The sequence below is a fragment of the Rattus rattus genome, chromosome 3, assembly GCF_011064425.1.
Source record: "Rattus rattus isolate New Zealand chromosome 3, Rrattus_CSIRO_v1, whole genome shotgun sequence".
Taxonomy (NCBI): Eukaryota; Metazoa; Chordata; class Mammalia; order Rodentia; family Muridae; genus Rattus; species Rattus rattus.
The window spans coordinates 52,412,870-52,428,631 of NC_046156.1; the positions used below are offsets into that span (position 1 = coordinate 52,412,870).

Sequence of the window (15,762 nt, forward strand, 5' to 3'; positions counted from 1 at the left end):
AGTCAGTTACAAACTGTTTCAATCCCAGCTTTGTACTGTGTGACCTTGAAAGCGTTAACTTCTCCGAGTCTACTGGGTAAAATGAGCAACCATTTCCTGGGTGTAGCAGAAAAATAAATAAGAAAAATAAAGGCCAAGGTGACAGACACCTGTGGGTTCTCTTAGAAGCCAAAATTACTTGCTAATCATTTTGTTTTGGTCCCTTGACCCCTTTCTGGCCAGGTGATGGTTAACTGCATTTCTTTGTGTGCCTTGGTAGCTGTGGAGGCCAGCTTTCCCATCGCTGAGTTCTCTCCTTCTGTCACAGTGCCCAGTCAAAGAAGGAGTCTGTCGCGTCAGTCGACGTAAACGATGTGAACTGTGACTAGTCCACAAACAGATGAGTTGGCTTCCTACACCATCCCAGTCCCGTGTCCTCTTGAGTAAATGTGTCGCGTGTGCCACCCTTCAGAGTGTGGGGTTTTCACATGTTCATTCTCCACACACATTGCAGCAGCCATCAGAGGCAGCTACAGTTACCTTCCTTCACCAGAGACAGAAGTTCAGTGGGGACAGAATGGACGAGGACCCGTTTGACCAGAAAGAGCGAGCCTAGCTGATAAACACCAGGCCAGGGCAGATAGGCCTGATGCCCACAGGCTGGAGCTTGGAACTGCTTTCCTTTTTCAGTAGCCTGATGGGGGCAGCCAGCATGGCAGGGCCCTTTGACCCCACTGATTAATCGTTCTGAAAGAGATAGGCACGTTGCCTGGCAAAAAGCTACAGATTAAAACAAAAAAAAACAAAAAAAACAAAAAAAAAAAAAACAAAAAAAGGCCACCTATCATTTAACTGCATGGGAACTTGCATGTGACCCTTCCCGCTGTTACTGTTACCTCCTCATCCCTATGCCCTAAGCTCTTCCTTCCTCTACCCAGTCCCCTGGGAGTCTAGACTGCAGGCAGAAGAGCTTCTCTTGTGATTTTTCTTCTCTAATTTGCTCTTAATGCTCTGGGGGCAGCAGGCGGCTTGCCTCTAATTGCAGTTGTCACACCCCATCAAGCTGAGCTGGGTCTGCAGGAGAGGGCGAAGGAGGAGCTAAGGCAGCCTCCGAGCTGGGCTTGAACAGGGGCCTACTTTGTTCTCTCCTGGCTAAGGGGTGGGGGCTGAGATGGACTCCCTGTGGTCCCAGGCTTGCACACCTGCTCACTATATAAAGTGCCTGGCATCAGCCCCACCCTGAGGGTCCCCTGTTGACCTCCAGGGTGATTCGGGTAGATGTGTCCAGTTCGCTAAATGACTATGAGATGTAGACTAAGAAATGTTCTCAATGTACGGGTATTATCTCTGGGTTCACCCCAACCATCTGCTGCCCTGCAGGAGCATTAAGGCAGGCAACAGGGGGTCAGGATCGGCTCTCACTGCTGGACCAGGCAGCGTACGACTCTAGGGTCCATTGATAACCACGAGATTGGCCTGACCTGTTTCCTCCTGGCAGCCGAGTGTGCTCTCAGAGACGGCTGCTTTATGGAATCACCAGGGTGAACACACATTGCTTCTCCTCTGCACTTTAAGAGATCTGGGAGCATCTCAGGCTTCCTCAACACCGCACGCACGCACGCACGCATGCACGCACACGCACCCCTCTGCTTGTTCTGGGTCCCCAGCACCCAGCCATGGGTGAAATCTTGGTCCTAGGAAGGGCTGTAAATAGGGATTTTCCTATTTCTGGTGCTCCATTCTGGGATACCAACCCTTAAAACAAAAACAAACCCCTTGCCTGCATCAGTGCCTTGTCAGGGAAGCAGACCATTAAAAAATGGTTGGGGGTCCCTGAGACAGGTCTTTATTGGGAGTTCCTCTGGGAAACCTGAGGGCTAAATGCCCCTTTCCATATAGAATGTTCAAATGAGGTCTTGGGGAAGGTAATGGAGGAATATCATAGGCTTGTCCTGGACTCCTATCCTGCCTCTCCCAATTATTGTCACATCCAGCCTCTAACAACAACAGTGCATGCACACGCATACACACACACACACACACACACACACACACACACACACACACACACACACACACATTCTCTCCAGGGACTCAGCTCAGCCTGGCCTGTGACAGCCTCTCTCCACTGTTCTACTGAGGCCTGACTAAGAACTCTGCTTTCTTTCTGAGGATGGGAACTTGCATCTGGCCTGAAGACCATGCCATCTGCCCACCCTCCCCCAGGGCCCTCACAAGTCTGCATTTTAGGTCCAGTGAGCATCTCTCGAATTCAGACCCAAACAGCCGTGTTAATGTCAAAGCCCCTACAGGAGGGTTCTAAAGCCTTGGGACTGCTTGTGGCCGGGGTTTCAATATGTCTGGGCTCTCCTGTGCTGGAAAAAGGGAACCGTTCCGAGCCCTTAGAAAGGCTCCTCTTCTTGACTTTCTTCGAGCGTCCTGCTCGTGACTCAGAAACCATAGGAGTCATCCAACCAGGCTTCTCCTTGAGCAGCCGGTCTCGGTCAGGCCGCACACTACGCAAGAACTTCCTAAAAATGTTTGCAGTTAGGGCAAACTTACGACCCAGCTCTCTGGACTGGCCTTTTTCTCCTTTGGGTTCATTGGATCCCCCAGTCTCACCCCTCTCCCCGCCCTTTTCCAGTTCTGGTAAATCTAGCCAGTTGCCCACCAGGTCTGCGAAAACATTGTCTCCCAACACCAGAGGCTGCCGATTTCTGCCCCGTGACATCAACGTGGAGGTCCAGTCATCTGGCTCCACCCACTCTATCCCTTGTTGGGTACAGCTCTGGTCCTCTGGCATCTGGGTCTTGGGAAGGACAGCCAGCTCCTTCCCACAGACACTCCTACGGCATGGAAACTTGGGGCTGCCGTCAAAAGATGGTTGACTGGAGGAGGGACAGGCAGCAAGCCCAGCAGGCCCTCCACTACCCTGCCAGCGAGGGCACTCGGTCTGTTCCTGTGAGCTCTCGGGGCAGCTGAAGGTGGGCGCGCCTCCAGAGATCTCCAGCTGTTCCAATGCTGTCTGCACCTGTAAGAGCTTCAGTTCTTGAAGTGCACCCATCATGCAGTTCATCTGATCCTGTAAGCCATCCCCCACCTCCTTCATGGACATCTGTACAGAGAGAAAACACAGTGTCACTGAGTGCTGGGGCTGCAAGGGAGGGTTACCCTTCACAGCCTGGAACCTCAACCTGTAACCTCTGAACATACACTTTTAGGGGCTTCCAAGTCAGCCATTGGAACTTCACCTATTCAGTCTGCTGCAGGGCAGGCCTGTGTCAGGAGAGGACAGATCTGAATACTGCTAGATAAGAGAATTAACATTAACAGTCATGAACTAACCAAGACAGGCACTGTTCTAAACGCTGCTCAGCGTTTCTACCACTTGCTAAATCCACAGTACACTGAAAGGATAATTTTATGTTGAAAATGCATTCTGTATATCTAAGCCATCAAACATCACAGCTTGGTCTAAACTATGTCAAAGTGCTCAGAATTTATATCATCCTACAGATGGAAAGCTTATCCAATACAATCCCATTGCCTAATAATGAAGTATTGACTTCATTACTGCACTGCATAGGCAGAGAGAGAGAGAGAGAGAGAGAGAGAGAGAGAGAGAGAGAGAGAGAGGAAGAAGAGGAGGGGGAGGAAGAAGAGGAGGAGGAAGAAGAGGAGAAGGAGGAAGAAGAGGAGGAGGAGGAGGAAGAAGAGGAGGAGGAGGAAGAAGAGGAGGAGGAGGGAGAGGGGAGGAGGAGAAGGAAGGGAGGAGGAGGGGAAAGAGGAGGAGGAGGAGGAGGAGGAGGAGGAGGAGGAGGAGGAGGAGGAGGAGGAGGAGGAGGAGGAGGAAGAGACGGACAGCCATGGCGGCTTGCACTTGTATTCCCAACACTAGATTTGAAGTACAAATAGAAGTTGAGGCAGGAGGATTACTTTGAGATTAAGGACAGCCTTGGATATGTAGTAAGTTCCAGACGAGCCTGAGCCATAGAGTGGTACTCATTTCAAGCAAGCAAACAAACAAACAAGCAAACAGAAAAATCTAAAATGGTTTTATGGGAATGCCTTGTCCAAAAGTCATCAAGCTGGGGACTAATGCTTTATGTGTTTGTTGGGTTAGTTGGCTGGTATGTGTGTATGTGTGTGTGTGTGAGTGGGTAGAAATGTATATAAGTACATATGTGTATGTATATGTTAACTTACATTAATAGATTACCCTATTTTAATCCTGTCAACTGCTCTTTGAGATTGTACTGTTATTGCTCCCATCTGACAGGTAAGGAAACTGAGGCCCATAAGCGATTAGACAGTAAAAGGTGGAACCGAGTTCAGTCTAAGGCTGTAGTGACAGAAGCATACCCAGAGAGAGGGCTTGGAGGTTAAGGGCACTGGCTGCTCTTCACTGAGGACCCAGATTTAATTCCCAGCACCCACATGGTGGCTCACAACCATATGCAACTCCAGTTCCTGGGGATCTGACACCTTTTTCTGGCTTCCTCAGTCCATAGCCCTATATGCAGACCAAATACCCATGCACGTGAAATTTTTTTTAAAAAAATTTTTTTTCAAGAATGATAGTAGCCACTCTTGTCCTTTCTGTGACATTGCTCCCTGATGGATAATGGTGGCAATAAACACTTGAGAGTATTTACTACGTGACAGGAATCACACTGCAGAAACTAGGTATCTCGTCTCCTTCAGTCTCTATAAACCCCAGACGGTTGCTTTTCTCTCTACACTGAGTGAGTAAGCTGTAGCAGGAGGGAAGTAAGGGACACGACACCACACAGCTCATAGAGCCAGGCCTTCAGCCCAGGTCTGTCTCATCAGCAACCAGTGCTCGCAGATGGCTGGGCAAGAGGGCCAGACTTGAAGGCTATTGTGTCCTCTATGGAACAGTGGAGGGGGGAGAGGAAAGGGGCACTCCAGAGAAAGCATAGGCCTGGGGCTCCTTCTAACCGTTATTCACATATGACTGGTCAGGAGAGAGACCAGGGGACTCCTCTGTGCCAGAAACCCCTGCCCAGCCCTGCCAGAGCCCTCTACCCCCACCAAGCACCTGTTCCCTCACGCCTGGCTCCAGCATTCTTGCCTTCTAAGCCTCGCTGACTCTGTCACACCAGAAGCAGGGATTCTGGGGTCGGTTCCCCTAACCCCATGTCCTAGGTGCCATCTGGACTGACTTGACTTGGGTGAGGGCCCCACTTGTTGGCTGTAGAGGAGAGGCTGCTTCTGATAACATTCACAAAGTTTCTACCCCCTGTGCCCAAGCTGCCTTGGGCCTGCCAGCTCCCTGCCTCCATCCTGATCAAATTACTCACAGTGAGGCTCTGTGCGCGAACCATCTGTTTTTTAAGCCCCCCCAGAGACCCACGGGATCATTTTACCTCCCAGTCTTGCCTTAGTGCCCAGAGCTAAGTCCAAGGCGTGGGGGAGTGGGGGACTAAAATAGTGGGGGACACAGAAGCACCGCAGTGTGGGCTGTCAGTTGGCCCTCTCTGGCTTCCAGGTTGAATCTCCTGCCAACCCTGGCCTGGTAGGGAGAGATCTGCCCAAGCTCCTTTGAGCCAGCAGCACTAAAGGTCAGCGGAGGACTGTCAGCCCGAGGGCGAGGGCCTGAGGCCTTTTCTGGGCTGCAGAGTTTGCCTTGCTTTGTGCATTCTCCCGAGACAGGGAGAGAACTGACACAGGCTAAGAGCCCTGGGATTTGCTGGGGGCACATATGTGCCACTCGAGTGACAGGAGACAAGGAACCCATGGAGTAGTTGTGCCCGTCGTTGGTAGTCCTTGTCCTGACCCCTTCTTTCACACATCTATTTACTACATATTTACATCAGCTGCTGCTGGTGTAGACCAGACTCTGGGATGCAAGCCTGGCTCAGCTCCTTCCTTCCTTGCATTTCCCTCCAGTTGCCCTGTCGATCCCCACACTCCAATCTACTCCCCTGTCACCCGGAATCTCTATTCAGTCACTGTGTTCCCATGTAACTTGTTCCTGCGCTCGGTTGGAGTCCTCTTTCCTGAGATATCCTGCTTCTTTCCTTCCGTGCTGGGAAATGCTGCAGAAGGTTCTTCCACACTTCCATTCCAGCCCCAGACCCATGAGTGTCTGCCATTCTTCCACATGCCCACCTCCATCCTGTCACCTCACTTGCTACCTCTCTATTGTCGAAACTCAGTTATTATGAGTCTCCAAACTGTTGTGACCTCCAGACAAGACCCATGATAAAAATTATAATTCCTGAAATTTGAATCCATGTCCCGTATGTCTCCACTGTGTTCCTGTCAGGGCATCCTTTTAGATCTTTGAGGTACGTGTCTCCAGAGTCCTACTTCTGTACTGGATCCATCTATGTCTTAACCATCCACAGTTTAAATGTTCAGTTGCTCATGAAGTATTTATTGAGTAGCGACTGTTTAGAGGTAGAGACTGAGATCTGCATGTCACTGTACCATCCCAGAGCCCACCCGACACTTTACACTCATAAACCATAGATGGGACTACTGACTCCCCTCCCCACAACATCCCTATACGCTGTTTCCTACCTGAAGTCTCTTATTAGACAGGGGGTGGGGGGAGAGAGAGAGAGAGAGAGAGAGAGAGAGAGAGAGAGAGAGAGAGAGAGAGAGAGAGCGAATCTAACCAGGGCCATTTCCCAAGGTTTCACCAAGCAACAAGGAATCTAAACTGGCAGGCTTTTATCCAGAAGGAGGGACACAGTCAGACCAGAGGTGGTGGGAGGAATGAAATGACCCCATTCAGTCTCCTCCACTGTGGAAAAATCCATAAGAAATAAGGCTGACATTTTGTACAGTTTTCCAGCGGGAATGAATGTGTGTGGGAATGTATAAATTCAGGGTTGTCCATAAGACAGGGCCTCCTTTGTAAGAAAACAAGGACTGAAGTTGTATCCATATTGAAAATATTCTGTACTGGTTCAGAACTTGGGGTCTAGAAATAAAAGGAACAGGGTTCAAATCCCAGGTCTGTCATGTAGTAGCTGTATTTTAATTTTTCTATAGGGTAATGTCATTTATTAATTTGTTCTATTTTCTTCAAAGTCTTGTTTGTTATGCAGTCCATCTCAGATTCAAATTCACAATTCTCCTGCCTCAGCCTTCTGAGCGTTAACATTATAGGATGAGCTAGCACACCCAGCTCAGTTTCTCCAGTGGCCTCAGAGTCATTGGGGACGATCCTGAAAATCTTATCCTCCTGCTCTCCCCCTCCCAAGTGCTGAGGTTATAGACATGCTCTCCACGCCCAGTTTTATGCAGAGCTGGGAATCAAACCCAAGGCTTTGTAGTAGGCAGGCACTGGAACAATTGAAGTTTATTGTGGGCTCTATTTCTCCATTCTTCTTTTTTTTTAATTTTTTTAAATTTTAAACAAATTTTATTAGATATATTTCTTTATTTACATTTCAAATGTTATTCCCTTTCCTGGTTTCCTGTCCATAAGCTCCCCTCCCCTCCCCCTCCCCCATACGGGTATTCCCCCCATACATTCCCTTTACTGCCCCCGCATATTCCCCTGCACTGGGGGCCCACCCTTGGCAGGACCAAGGGCTTCCCCTTCCACTGGTGCCCCAACAAAGCTATTCTCTACTACTTATGCAATTGGAGCCCAGGGTCAGTCCGTGTATAGTCTTTGGGTAGTGGTTTAGTCCCTGGGAGCTCTGGTTGGTTGGCACTGTTGTCTCCATTCTCTAGAGTAGGAATAGTAGTCTCTGCTCCGATAGCTACTGTGCAGACTAGATGAGGCAATAGTTTCCTCCATGGACCAAAGAAAGCATCGATGCAGGCTTCCAGTGTGCCTTCAAAATATTTCTTCCTTTGCGAATCTTCACACATAATGATGACAGGATTCCATGTCTGACCAAAAGATGGTCTGACCAAAGAGAACACTTCTTTTGTCCAGCTCCTCATTCCTCAACCTGCCTTACTCAGGCAGAGGAAGGGAGGAAGGGGAAGCACAAGCTTCCTCCTGACCACTCACACTGACTTCCGGGAGCCCAGCTTCAGGCAGAGGACAAACTGTCTCTAAAGGGAAGGCAGCTATGAGAGGGATGAAAAGAAGGAAGCTGTGGGAAGCTGGGAGGGCCAGGGGCGGTGCAAACAGTAGCATCCTCTGGGCCCTGTGTGAGGGGAGCCAAGGGGACAGCCTTTCCCACCAACCCCAAGGGGATGATGTCATCCATGGACAAAGAGCCAGAGGCTGTGCTGCTCTCTTCACTCAGGGCGTGGGACCATCTGGGATCCCAGGGCTTCTCTTGTCTTAGGACCAAAGTGGGAGGATGCGAGCAGTGTGGGGTGGGAGCTAAGGGACAGGGTTAGCTTAGACAACCAGAAATAAATAGTTCTGAGTACTAATCTCCATGCTGCAGCCTCTCAGTATCTCAGAGCTGCAAGGGTCCAGTCATCCCCTACTTGCTTTTGGGAGTCAACTGGTAACATCCTGAGATCTGATTGGTTCTCATCTGAGTAGACATGGATCCAACAGCCCTGCCTCCTCGGCAGCTCTACACCATCAAATACAAACTCCTTAAACATTTCTTAATGGAATCTCTTTGAGAAAGGCTTCAAAGGTCTCCTCACCCACACCTTTGCCCTCATATCATCCCCAATTCATTGCTTATCTCCTGCCTTGCTTAGGATTTGTATTTTTATCAATACATTTTCTGCATATCAAATTTTAGTCTCTCTAGATGTAATCTACTCTCGTCTTCCTGGTGTGGTCAAGAGTCCTGTGCTGTAGTCTGCCCTGACACACTTGGTACTTGTCATTGGGAAGGTTCACCTGTGGTCTTTAGGTCACTGGGAAGATTTTACCTATGTTCTTTAGGTTGTAAACTTGTGCAATGTCAACCCTCCTGTGTTAGGTATGTACCCTTTTCGTTGCATTGCCGAACACCGCCACTGCTCTGGGTAGCTGGTGAGGCAGAAGAAAGAAGTTCCATTTGATGGATTTAGGAAGTTAGGGGTTCCTTCAGATCATCTTTTCTAGAGCTACTGTTACCCAAACACTCTTTTCCAAGCCTTGGCTACACTCATTATATCTTCAAATTATTTAAATTTCTATTTAATGTTTTACGTAAATCTACTAATGTTGTTATAATCAATGAGTTTATAAAGGATTTTGCATGAGAAGTATAACATAGGCCATCAAAAGGTGGGAGCTGTAAGAATACATGTACTATGTCTCCCGTCCTAAGGCTTTCTGGTAGGAGAACTGGGATCCAAAGGTTGCCCCCCTTCCTGTAGACCAGTTGGAGTGCTGTGGAAAGCCAGGCCAGTCAATAAGAAGTGGAAGAAGGAGTTACCATCAGATGAGGAAGAAGCATGGAGAAACCATGGTCTGAGGGTTTCCAAACCCCAGTTCTGTTTCTTCCTACTCAGGGCTTCTAAGAGGAGAAAGCAACTGCCTGCCATTGGACAGCAGATCCCTCCATCTTGAGTCATGGAGCAGGAAGGGGTTGTGGGGTCAGCTGTCTGTAGACAGACCCTTCCATCAGCACTGGCTTGGCCCTTTGTGGTGTGGGAGGAGGAGAGGAGTTAGATGGAGATGCCAACATCCTCGGCTCCCTTCCCAAGTCCTGCCTTGGGCCCCTGACTGATCCTGCAGCTGTGCCCTCCTTCCATCCATCTCACGCCCTCTCGGAGCTCAGCTGAAATCCTTTGACACAGGCTCAGCTTTGCCCATGGACTTGGCAGTGTGCCCTGCCTCCCTTCCCCACCCCATTACTCACAAAATCCCCACACAGTTCCTTTCAACCCATGGGGAAGCTAGGAGGAGGCTCTGGGCCGGAAATGGGAAAAGCCCCACTTTTGCCAAGTGACCCATTCTCCAGCTCAGTGAATAGGGACCTTCTTGACTCTTGGCTAGAACTTTCAACAGGAAGGTAACACGGAAACTCTGCCAAGAGCTGCAGCGGGGAGGAGGGTAAAGACGGGAGGAAGTGAAGGGTGAGAAATGATGAGCCTACTTTCCCAAGAGAACCATCTTTTGGGGATCACATGGTCAGGCAAGAAGCAGATGGGGAGAGAGGCCCAATATTGCCTGCTCTGGGAAGCTGGCCTCTCAGCCTTAGCCAGGCCTCTTTCCTCTGACAGCATTAGCCCATCTCTCCTGCAGTCAGCTAAGGAACCTGGAGAACTTGCCTGCGACTCTCCTCCTTAGTTCAGATCATCACACCCTCTTTCCCGACCTCTTCTAAATCGTGTTTCTTCCTCAGTCGCTTCCTTCCCTCATACGATATCCTGAGTCAGGATACATATCTCTGACCAGGCTGCTCTCTGGTGCACGGGTGTGTGTGTGTGTGTGTGTGTGTGTGTGTGTGTGTGTGTGTGTGTGTGTGTGTGTCAGTCTTTAGAACAACACTCAAGGCTATTCCACCCACGATTTCCCTACATATAGTGTTCAGTCCAGCAAACTCAAGTTGGTCTTCAGACACCCACACGACTTCTGCCTCTGTGCCATCTGCCTATGTTTCATTGTGGGCCCACCTTTGTGTGAGTCTTCATCGATCTCCATGGTCTCGTGCATGTGCTGTCTCTCTGCAACAGAGCACGTGCATCACAAAACTTGCTGCCCCTTTGTCAGAGAGCTGAACCATGCCCCTTAGAGCATAAACTCCCCATCTTTGAACATCCTTGCCCATCCCACTGAGCAGGTAGGAACAGCGGCTCTGTCATCATCTGTCTAGGTCTGAATCCAACCCTCACTATTTATCACCTCTGTGACCTTGGCCAAGTCGCCTAAACTTTTCCAGTCTCTATTTTCTTGTTTTAGAAATGAGAATTACACTGGGCATAGTGATTCACTGTAATCGCAGTCAGTCTAGGTAAGCTTAGGCAGTGAGGCTCTGTCTCAAACCAGCAAGCAAACACACACACACACACACACACACACACACACACACACACACACACACACACACACGAGAGACAGAGACAGAGAAACAGAGAGACACAGACAGAGAGACACAGACAGACAGATAATAATAAAAGACAAAGAGAAGACAATAGTAAAAATGCAACTTCATAGTTGTTTTAATAGTTAGATGGTGTTATGTATTTGGTGTATTTTTTTTTTCAGAACTGAAGCTTAAACACAGGATCTTACACACGCTAGGCAAGTGCTCTATACTCAGTCACTATACAGCCCTAATATTTCAACATCGATACTTTAACATCGATATCCATATACGCTTTCTTTTCTACTAAATAACTATCCCCTCCCCGAAGACCAAGTCTGCATATGTTTTTACTTGTATGTACACACAGTGCTTGTGTCTGGTCAGTGCCTTAAGCCAGTATGAACTCAGTAAAGCTGTCTGACTCTTGTGCAGACCAGTCTGAGAAGCACGACATCAAGTTCATCCAAGACTGGGTCTGGTAACACAGCTTAGTCCTGACCTTGGGAGGCTAGGAGAAGTAGACTTTCGAGTTCAAGACCAGATTTTACTTATATTGTCATTTACTCTTCACAGCAGCTATATGAAATAGGTATCTTTAATAATCCATTCTAAAGATGAGAAAAGCCACTAATATGCCAGGGTCAGACAGGGTCAAGGTTGACCTGACCCCAAATTCCATGTCCCTACCTACCCCAGACTAACTGACCCAGAAGCTCTCTTTCTTCCCCTGGGGAGAAAAAGGGGTGGAGTTTGCACACAGAGAATGAGATGTTTTTGCAGAAGCTTTTCTTTGTTAAAAAGAAGGGGGGGGGCAGCTGCTTTGCTCAAGACTTGAAAGCTCCAATTATAACTTTTCCACACCCTTCTTTTCTCCTTATTTTGCCTTTAGGTCTCATTCCTTAGTCATATGCTAGGACGTCCTAAACTTGTAGCCACGAGTGACTAAAGAATTGCCTTCTGGGAGTTCTGTGTAAGGACTTCACCCAGCCTGTGAGAAAGAAGTCCACTGGGTGCTTCCCCAGGGCTCAACTAGGATGGACGTTTCATAATGTCCTCCTACGACATTCCCCTCCTCCAGGAAGTCTTCCCAGCCTAACTGAACTTCATGAGCTCTGATCACTCAAACTTTGTGCATTCGGTTTGTTCAGAATTGATCAGGACTCACTGGAAGTGCCCGTGAGCATCCTCTGTCTGCGTCTCCTGTGTCCTGTGTCTATACATTTGTTGGAACTGTGAATGGATGCCGTGTTTAGGGAACAGCTGGTCCCAAGGCCTGTGTCCAGGCAGGCCCCTCTTTGGCAGCTGGAGAGAAAGGGAAGCACCAAACCTCGCAGCCCCTACCCCCACTTTAGAAGAGTGTCAGCTGCTGCCACTTTCTCAGCCACATTTCATTCCTGAAACTCGACCCTCCTCCCCTTCCAGGCAAGGAGAAAGGACCAGTGCTCTAGCTACCAAGTTAATTGAGCCAGGGTCTCTGAACTCTCAACCTCCCTCCTGCATTATTACAGTTCATGCTTTTTGCTTCAGGAAATTTGGCCATTTGGCTATGTTGGTTTTTTTTTTTTTTTTTAAGGAACAACTCTTCTTGGTTGAATTTCAGTGCCGTGGAAGGAACTGGATAAAAGAGGAAACACAGAATGCCCTGGACAAAGACATTTTCACAACCTGTTTAGACTGCCTTTTGCAGCAGGTTCATCCCATAGTGTCTACAGGACATTCTTGAAGGGAATTTAATAAGCAAATGTAGATCTTAATCAGAATTCCATGAGCATCCCTAGGCAAGAACCAGGAAATAAATAGTCCTTTTGCATGGCACAGAAGATCCCGTCTGGAGTGAACCAACTGCAGACAGCCTGTATGTAATGTGTGTGATACCCTACTACAGCCTGAGAGTATAAAGAAACCCAAAGTTCCCTGTTCCCACCAAAGCCAAGACCCACGAATTCAGTCCCTACAGTCCATGGAGGAAGGCAACTCAGGGGTAGCCCAGGCTAACAGCGCTTTGCTTTCCTCTCGGGGATATTGAGACCCAGAGATTCAGCTTTTCCACTTAGACACTGAGGTGACGTATCACAGGGTGGACGAGCTGATAGCCCTGCCCGCTACTCTGCCAGGACTCTTATTCAGTTGGCACTGGGGAGGGAGCAGAGTACCACAGGGTCGAAGAACTCTGCCATCCCAGTGTCATTCTGGGACCCAGGCCAGGCAGTTGGCTTCCTCTCCAAGACAAAGGCTGGAGATGCTCAGACAAAAGGCCAAGTGAAAGCTGAAGGGGAGTGGGTGACTCTAGTCTCTCCTTCTCCCAGGCATGGGGGCTCAAGGCCTTGGTGGGAGTTTGCAGATTAAAATCTGGGAGCTCAGCTCAGTGCAGATTTTTCTTCTTTTTTAAAAAATTCTCTTGACATCCACAGACTGTCTTCCTCCCCTCACCACCTCCCACCTAGAGTGACGTAAAATGCAAATCACTAAGAGTTAGAAAAATCCATCCCCATGCCAGGAACACCCACAAACCCTCAATAGATGCTGCTCCTGATGTAGGTGGCATGGTCCCAGGTTCCAGGCACAAAGAGGATTCTATGAGATTCTTTTCTCGGCTTTGATCCTCAGCCATTGTCCATGATGATCTTGGTCTTTCCAGTACTGGCCACATGAAGTGGGAACATGAGGGATATTTATGGGCCAAGACCATCATCCCAAACTAGCATGCCGTGCATATGAACTCCGATAATGTGCAGGGCATGGTACAGTTCAGAAGCTCAGCAGTGGACATCACCAAAGAAGAGGTTTGGGGGTCTCCTAACTTTCATATCTGCGAGTCATCACAGAAAGGGCTCAGGAGGAAGGACTAGAGAAGTGAACCATACCCTGAAAGGGCTGTCTCTTGAACCGGACCAGACAAGGCTGGGCCAGGTCATCTTGGTCAGGGAGCATCAGTGAGGGCACCTGCTACTTCTGTTTGCCTTCTCTGCCCTACGACCACCAACGCCTGCCTGTTAGACACTGCCAAGCAGGAAGAGTGGACTCCCTGTAGATAGGACTGGAAAGGCTATCTTGGGATCTTAAGAACCCTAAGCTGGGCACTCTCTGGATCCAGATCTGCTGTCTGGTGCCTGGATGGCCTGACTCTGAATAGAAAAAGAACATGGGAGCAAAGTGAGACAGGAGGACCTACTGCCATGGGAGATAAAATGAAAGACAGTAAGAGGTGGAGTGGGAGGAGGAAGCTAAGGCAGTCTAGTTGAAGAAGGGATGGGCAGAGCAAAGATGCATATTACCTACCTATCTGCTTGAATCCTGGTGGTAAAAGGAACACTAAAGGGGAGGGAGAGAGGGAGGGAGATAGCAGAGAGAGAAGAGAGAGGAGCGAGAGAAGAGAGAGAAAGAAATCAGAATCCACCTGGCTTCCCTAACACAGCCTTAACAGTCACTTATCCCTCTTCAGTGATTCATTCCCCCTCCTCAGGGTAGCATACTCACCCTCAGCACCCCGGGGCCCCCCCGCACACTCCCAGCGCACTCCCCAAGCCCAGACCTGACATCTGGCCGAGCCTCCACAACTCCGGCTCCGCGATCTGCCAGGCGGCACCCCTCCTCCCCCGTCATTACAGCTGCCACCCCCCTCCCTGCTGGCAGACAAGCCTGGGCAGACAGCCGGCCAAGCCTGCCCCCGCAGCCGCGCCAGCTCTGCCAAGCCCAGCAGAGCTGGGGGCCCCGGGCGGTGCCAGCTCCCCACCAGCGAGCAGTCCAGACTGACCTCCTGCCCAAGACAGGGATCCGTCTGCGCGCTGCCGGAGCCCAGCACCCGACCACTGTCGCCCGCTGCCTGTGCCTGTCATTCCTGCGACTCTAGGCACTCGAGCCTTACTCCGTCTGTGTGCCTGTCCCCTCTGGGTGTGCCCTCCTTTCTCTTCAGTTCTGTCACATTCAACTTGGCTGGGTGCTCTGACTCCCTGCTACTTGCCCATATCTCATCAGAAATCTTTACTAAAGTTTGTTGCCTCTGAGCGACCGCCCTAGCCTCTACCTACCAGTTGGCATCCTCTCTCCTTTCCTCTCCGCGTCCGCCCGGTGCAAGGAGCGCGGGGCCCAAGCCAGGTACCTAGGTCTGGGTGGAGCAGTCCTCCCTGTCCCCCGCTCCTGCTCCGCTCTTACCAGCTCCTGTTTGAGGCGACGCAGATAGCAGTCCATGTCCCTGCTCTCCTTCTTCATTCGCCCATTTGCCGGGCTCGGGCTCAAGGGAAAGTAGGGTTCTCAGTGCGCTCCGCGCCCCTATCCGCGCTGTGCTGAGCCTCGGCTCCAGCGTGGGGACTTAGAGCAACGTCCCCCGCCGCCGCGGCTCTCTGCCCCGGGGTAGGGGCGGAGGAAAAGTGCAGCAGCCAATGAGAACTCAGAAGGGGTATCTTCGGCCAATGGGAAGAGTGGTCGGGGTAGGGGGTGCGCGGGCCGGGCGACCCGAGTAAGTCTGTCAAGGGCTGTGCAGCCACCAGCAGCAACTACTGGGGGACCCGCAGGTCTTAGTTAGGTTCTGTGGGTTCTGTGGGGCAATGGAACAGCCAATGCCCCTAGTCAAGTGCATTAGCTCTTACAAAGAAAGAACGCAGTTTTAGGGCTAGGCATAGGGTCTAGGACTAGGCAGAAGGGTCACAGTGTTTCTTCTTAACTACGTTCAGAGGGAAAAAAGCTCTCCTCTACCTTCCCCCTGAAGTCCCTCAGAAGCCCTTTCTTTCTAAAGAGGATCCTGGAAGCGCGCAGCCCCAATTCATCTACCCCGGGCCCACTCCTCGCCTGCGGAAGGAAGCAGCTTCCGCTAGGTCTCAGCCCATGTGGCAGTCTGTTGTGTCCAAGGTACACATGGTGATAT

At 50.0% G+C, this 15,762-nt stretch overlaps 1 protein-coding gene across 1 annotated transcript; it reads right to left on the bottom strand.

Moving 5' to 3' along the window:
- Positions 1 to 1,802: 1,802 nt before the first annotated feature.
- On the bottom strand, positions 1,803 to 15,220 carry Inka2 (inka box actin regulator 2). The gene is made up of 2 exons (XM_032897563.1): positions 15,054 to 15,220; positions 1,803 to 3,094 (listed from the first exon to the last, which is right to left on the bottom strand). The coding sequence occupies exons 1-2, from the start codon at positions 15,108 to 15,110 to the stop codon at positions 2,252 to 2,254; spliced, it is 900 nt and encodes a 299-aa protein (XP_032753454.1). The 5' UTR covers positions 15,111 to 15,220; the 3' UTR covers positions 1,803 to 2,251.
- Between the last annotated feature and the right edge of the window lie 542 nt (positions 15,221 to 15,762).

Coding starts and splice junctions, on each gene's coding strand:
- Inka2 (XM_032897563.1), bottom strand. CDS start 15,110: ATGAAGAAGGAGAGCAGGGACATGGACTGCTATCTGCGTCGCCTCAAA. Junction 3,095..15,053: donor GTCGCCTCAAACAGGAGCTG/GTAAGAGCGGAG, acceptor CTCTCTGTACAG/ATGTCCATGAAGGAGGTGGG.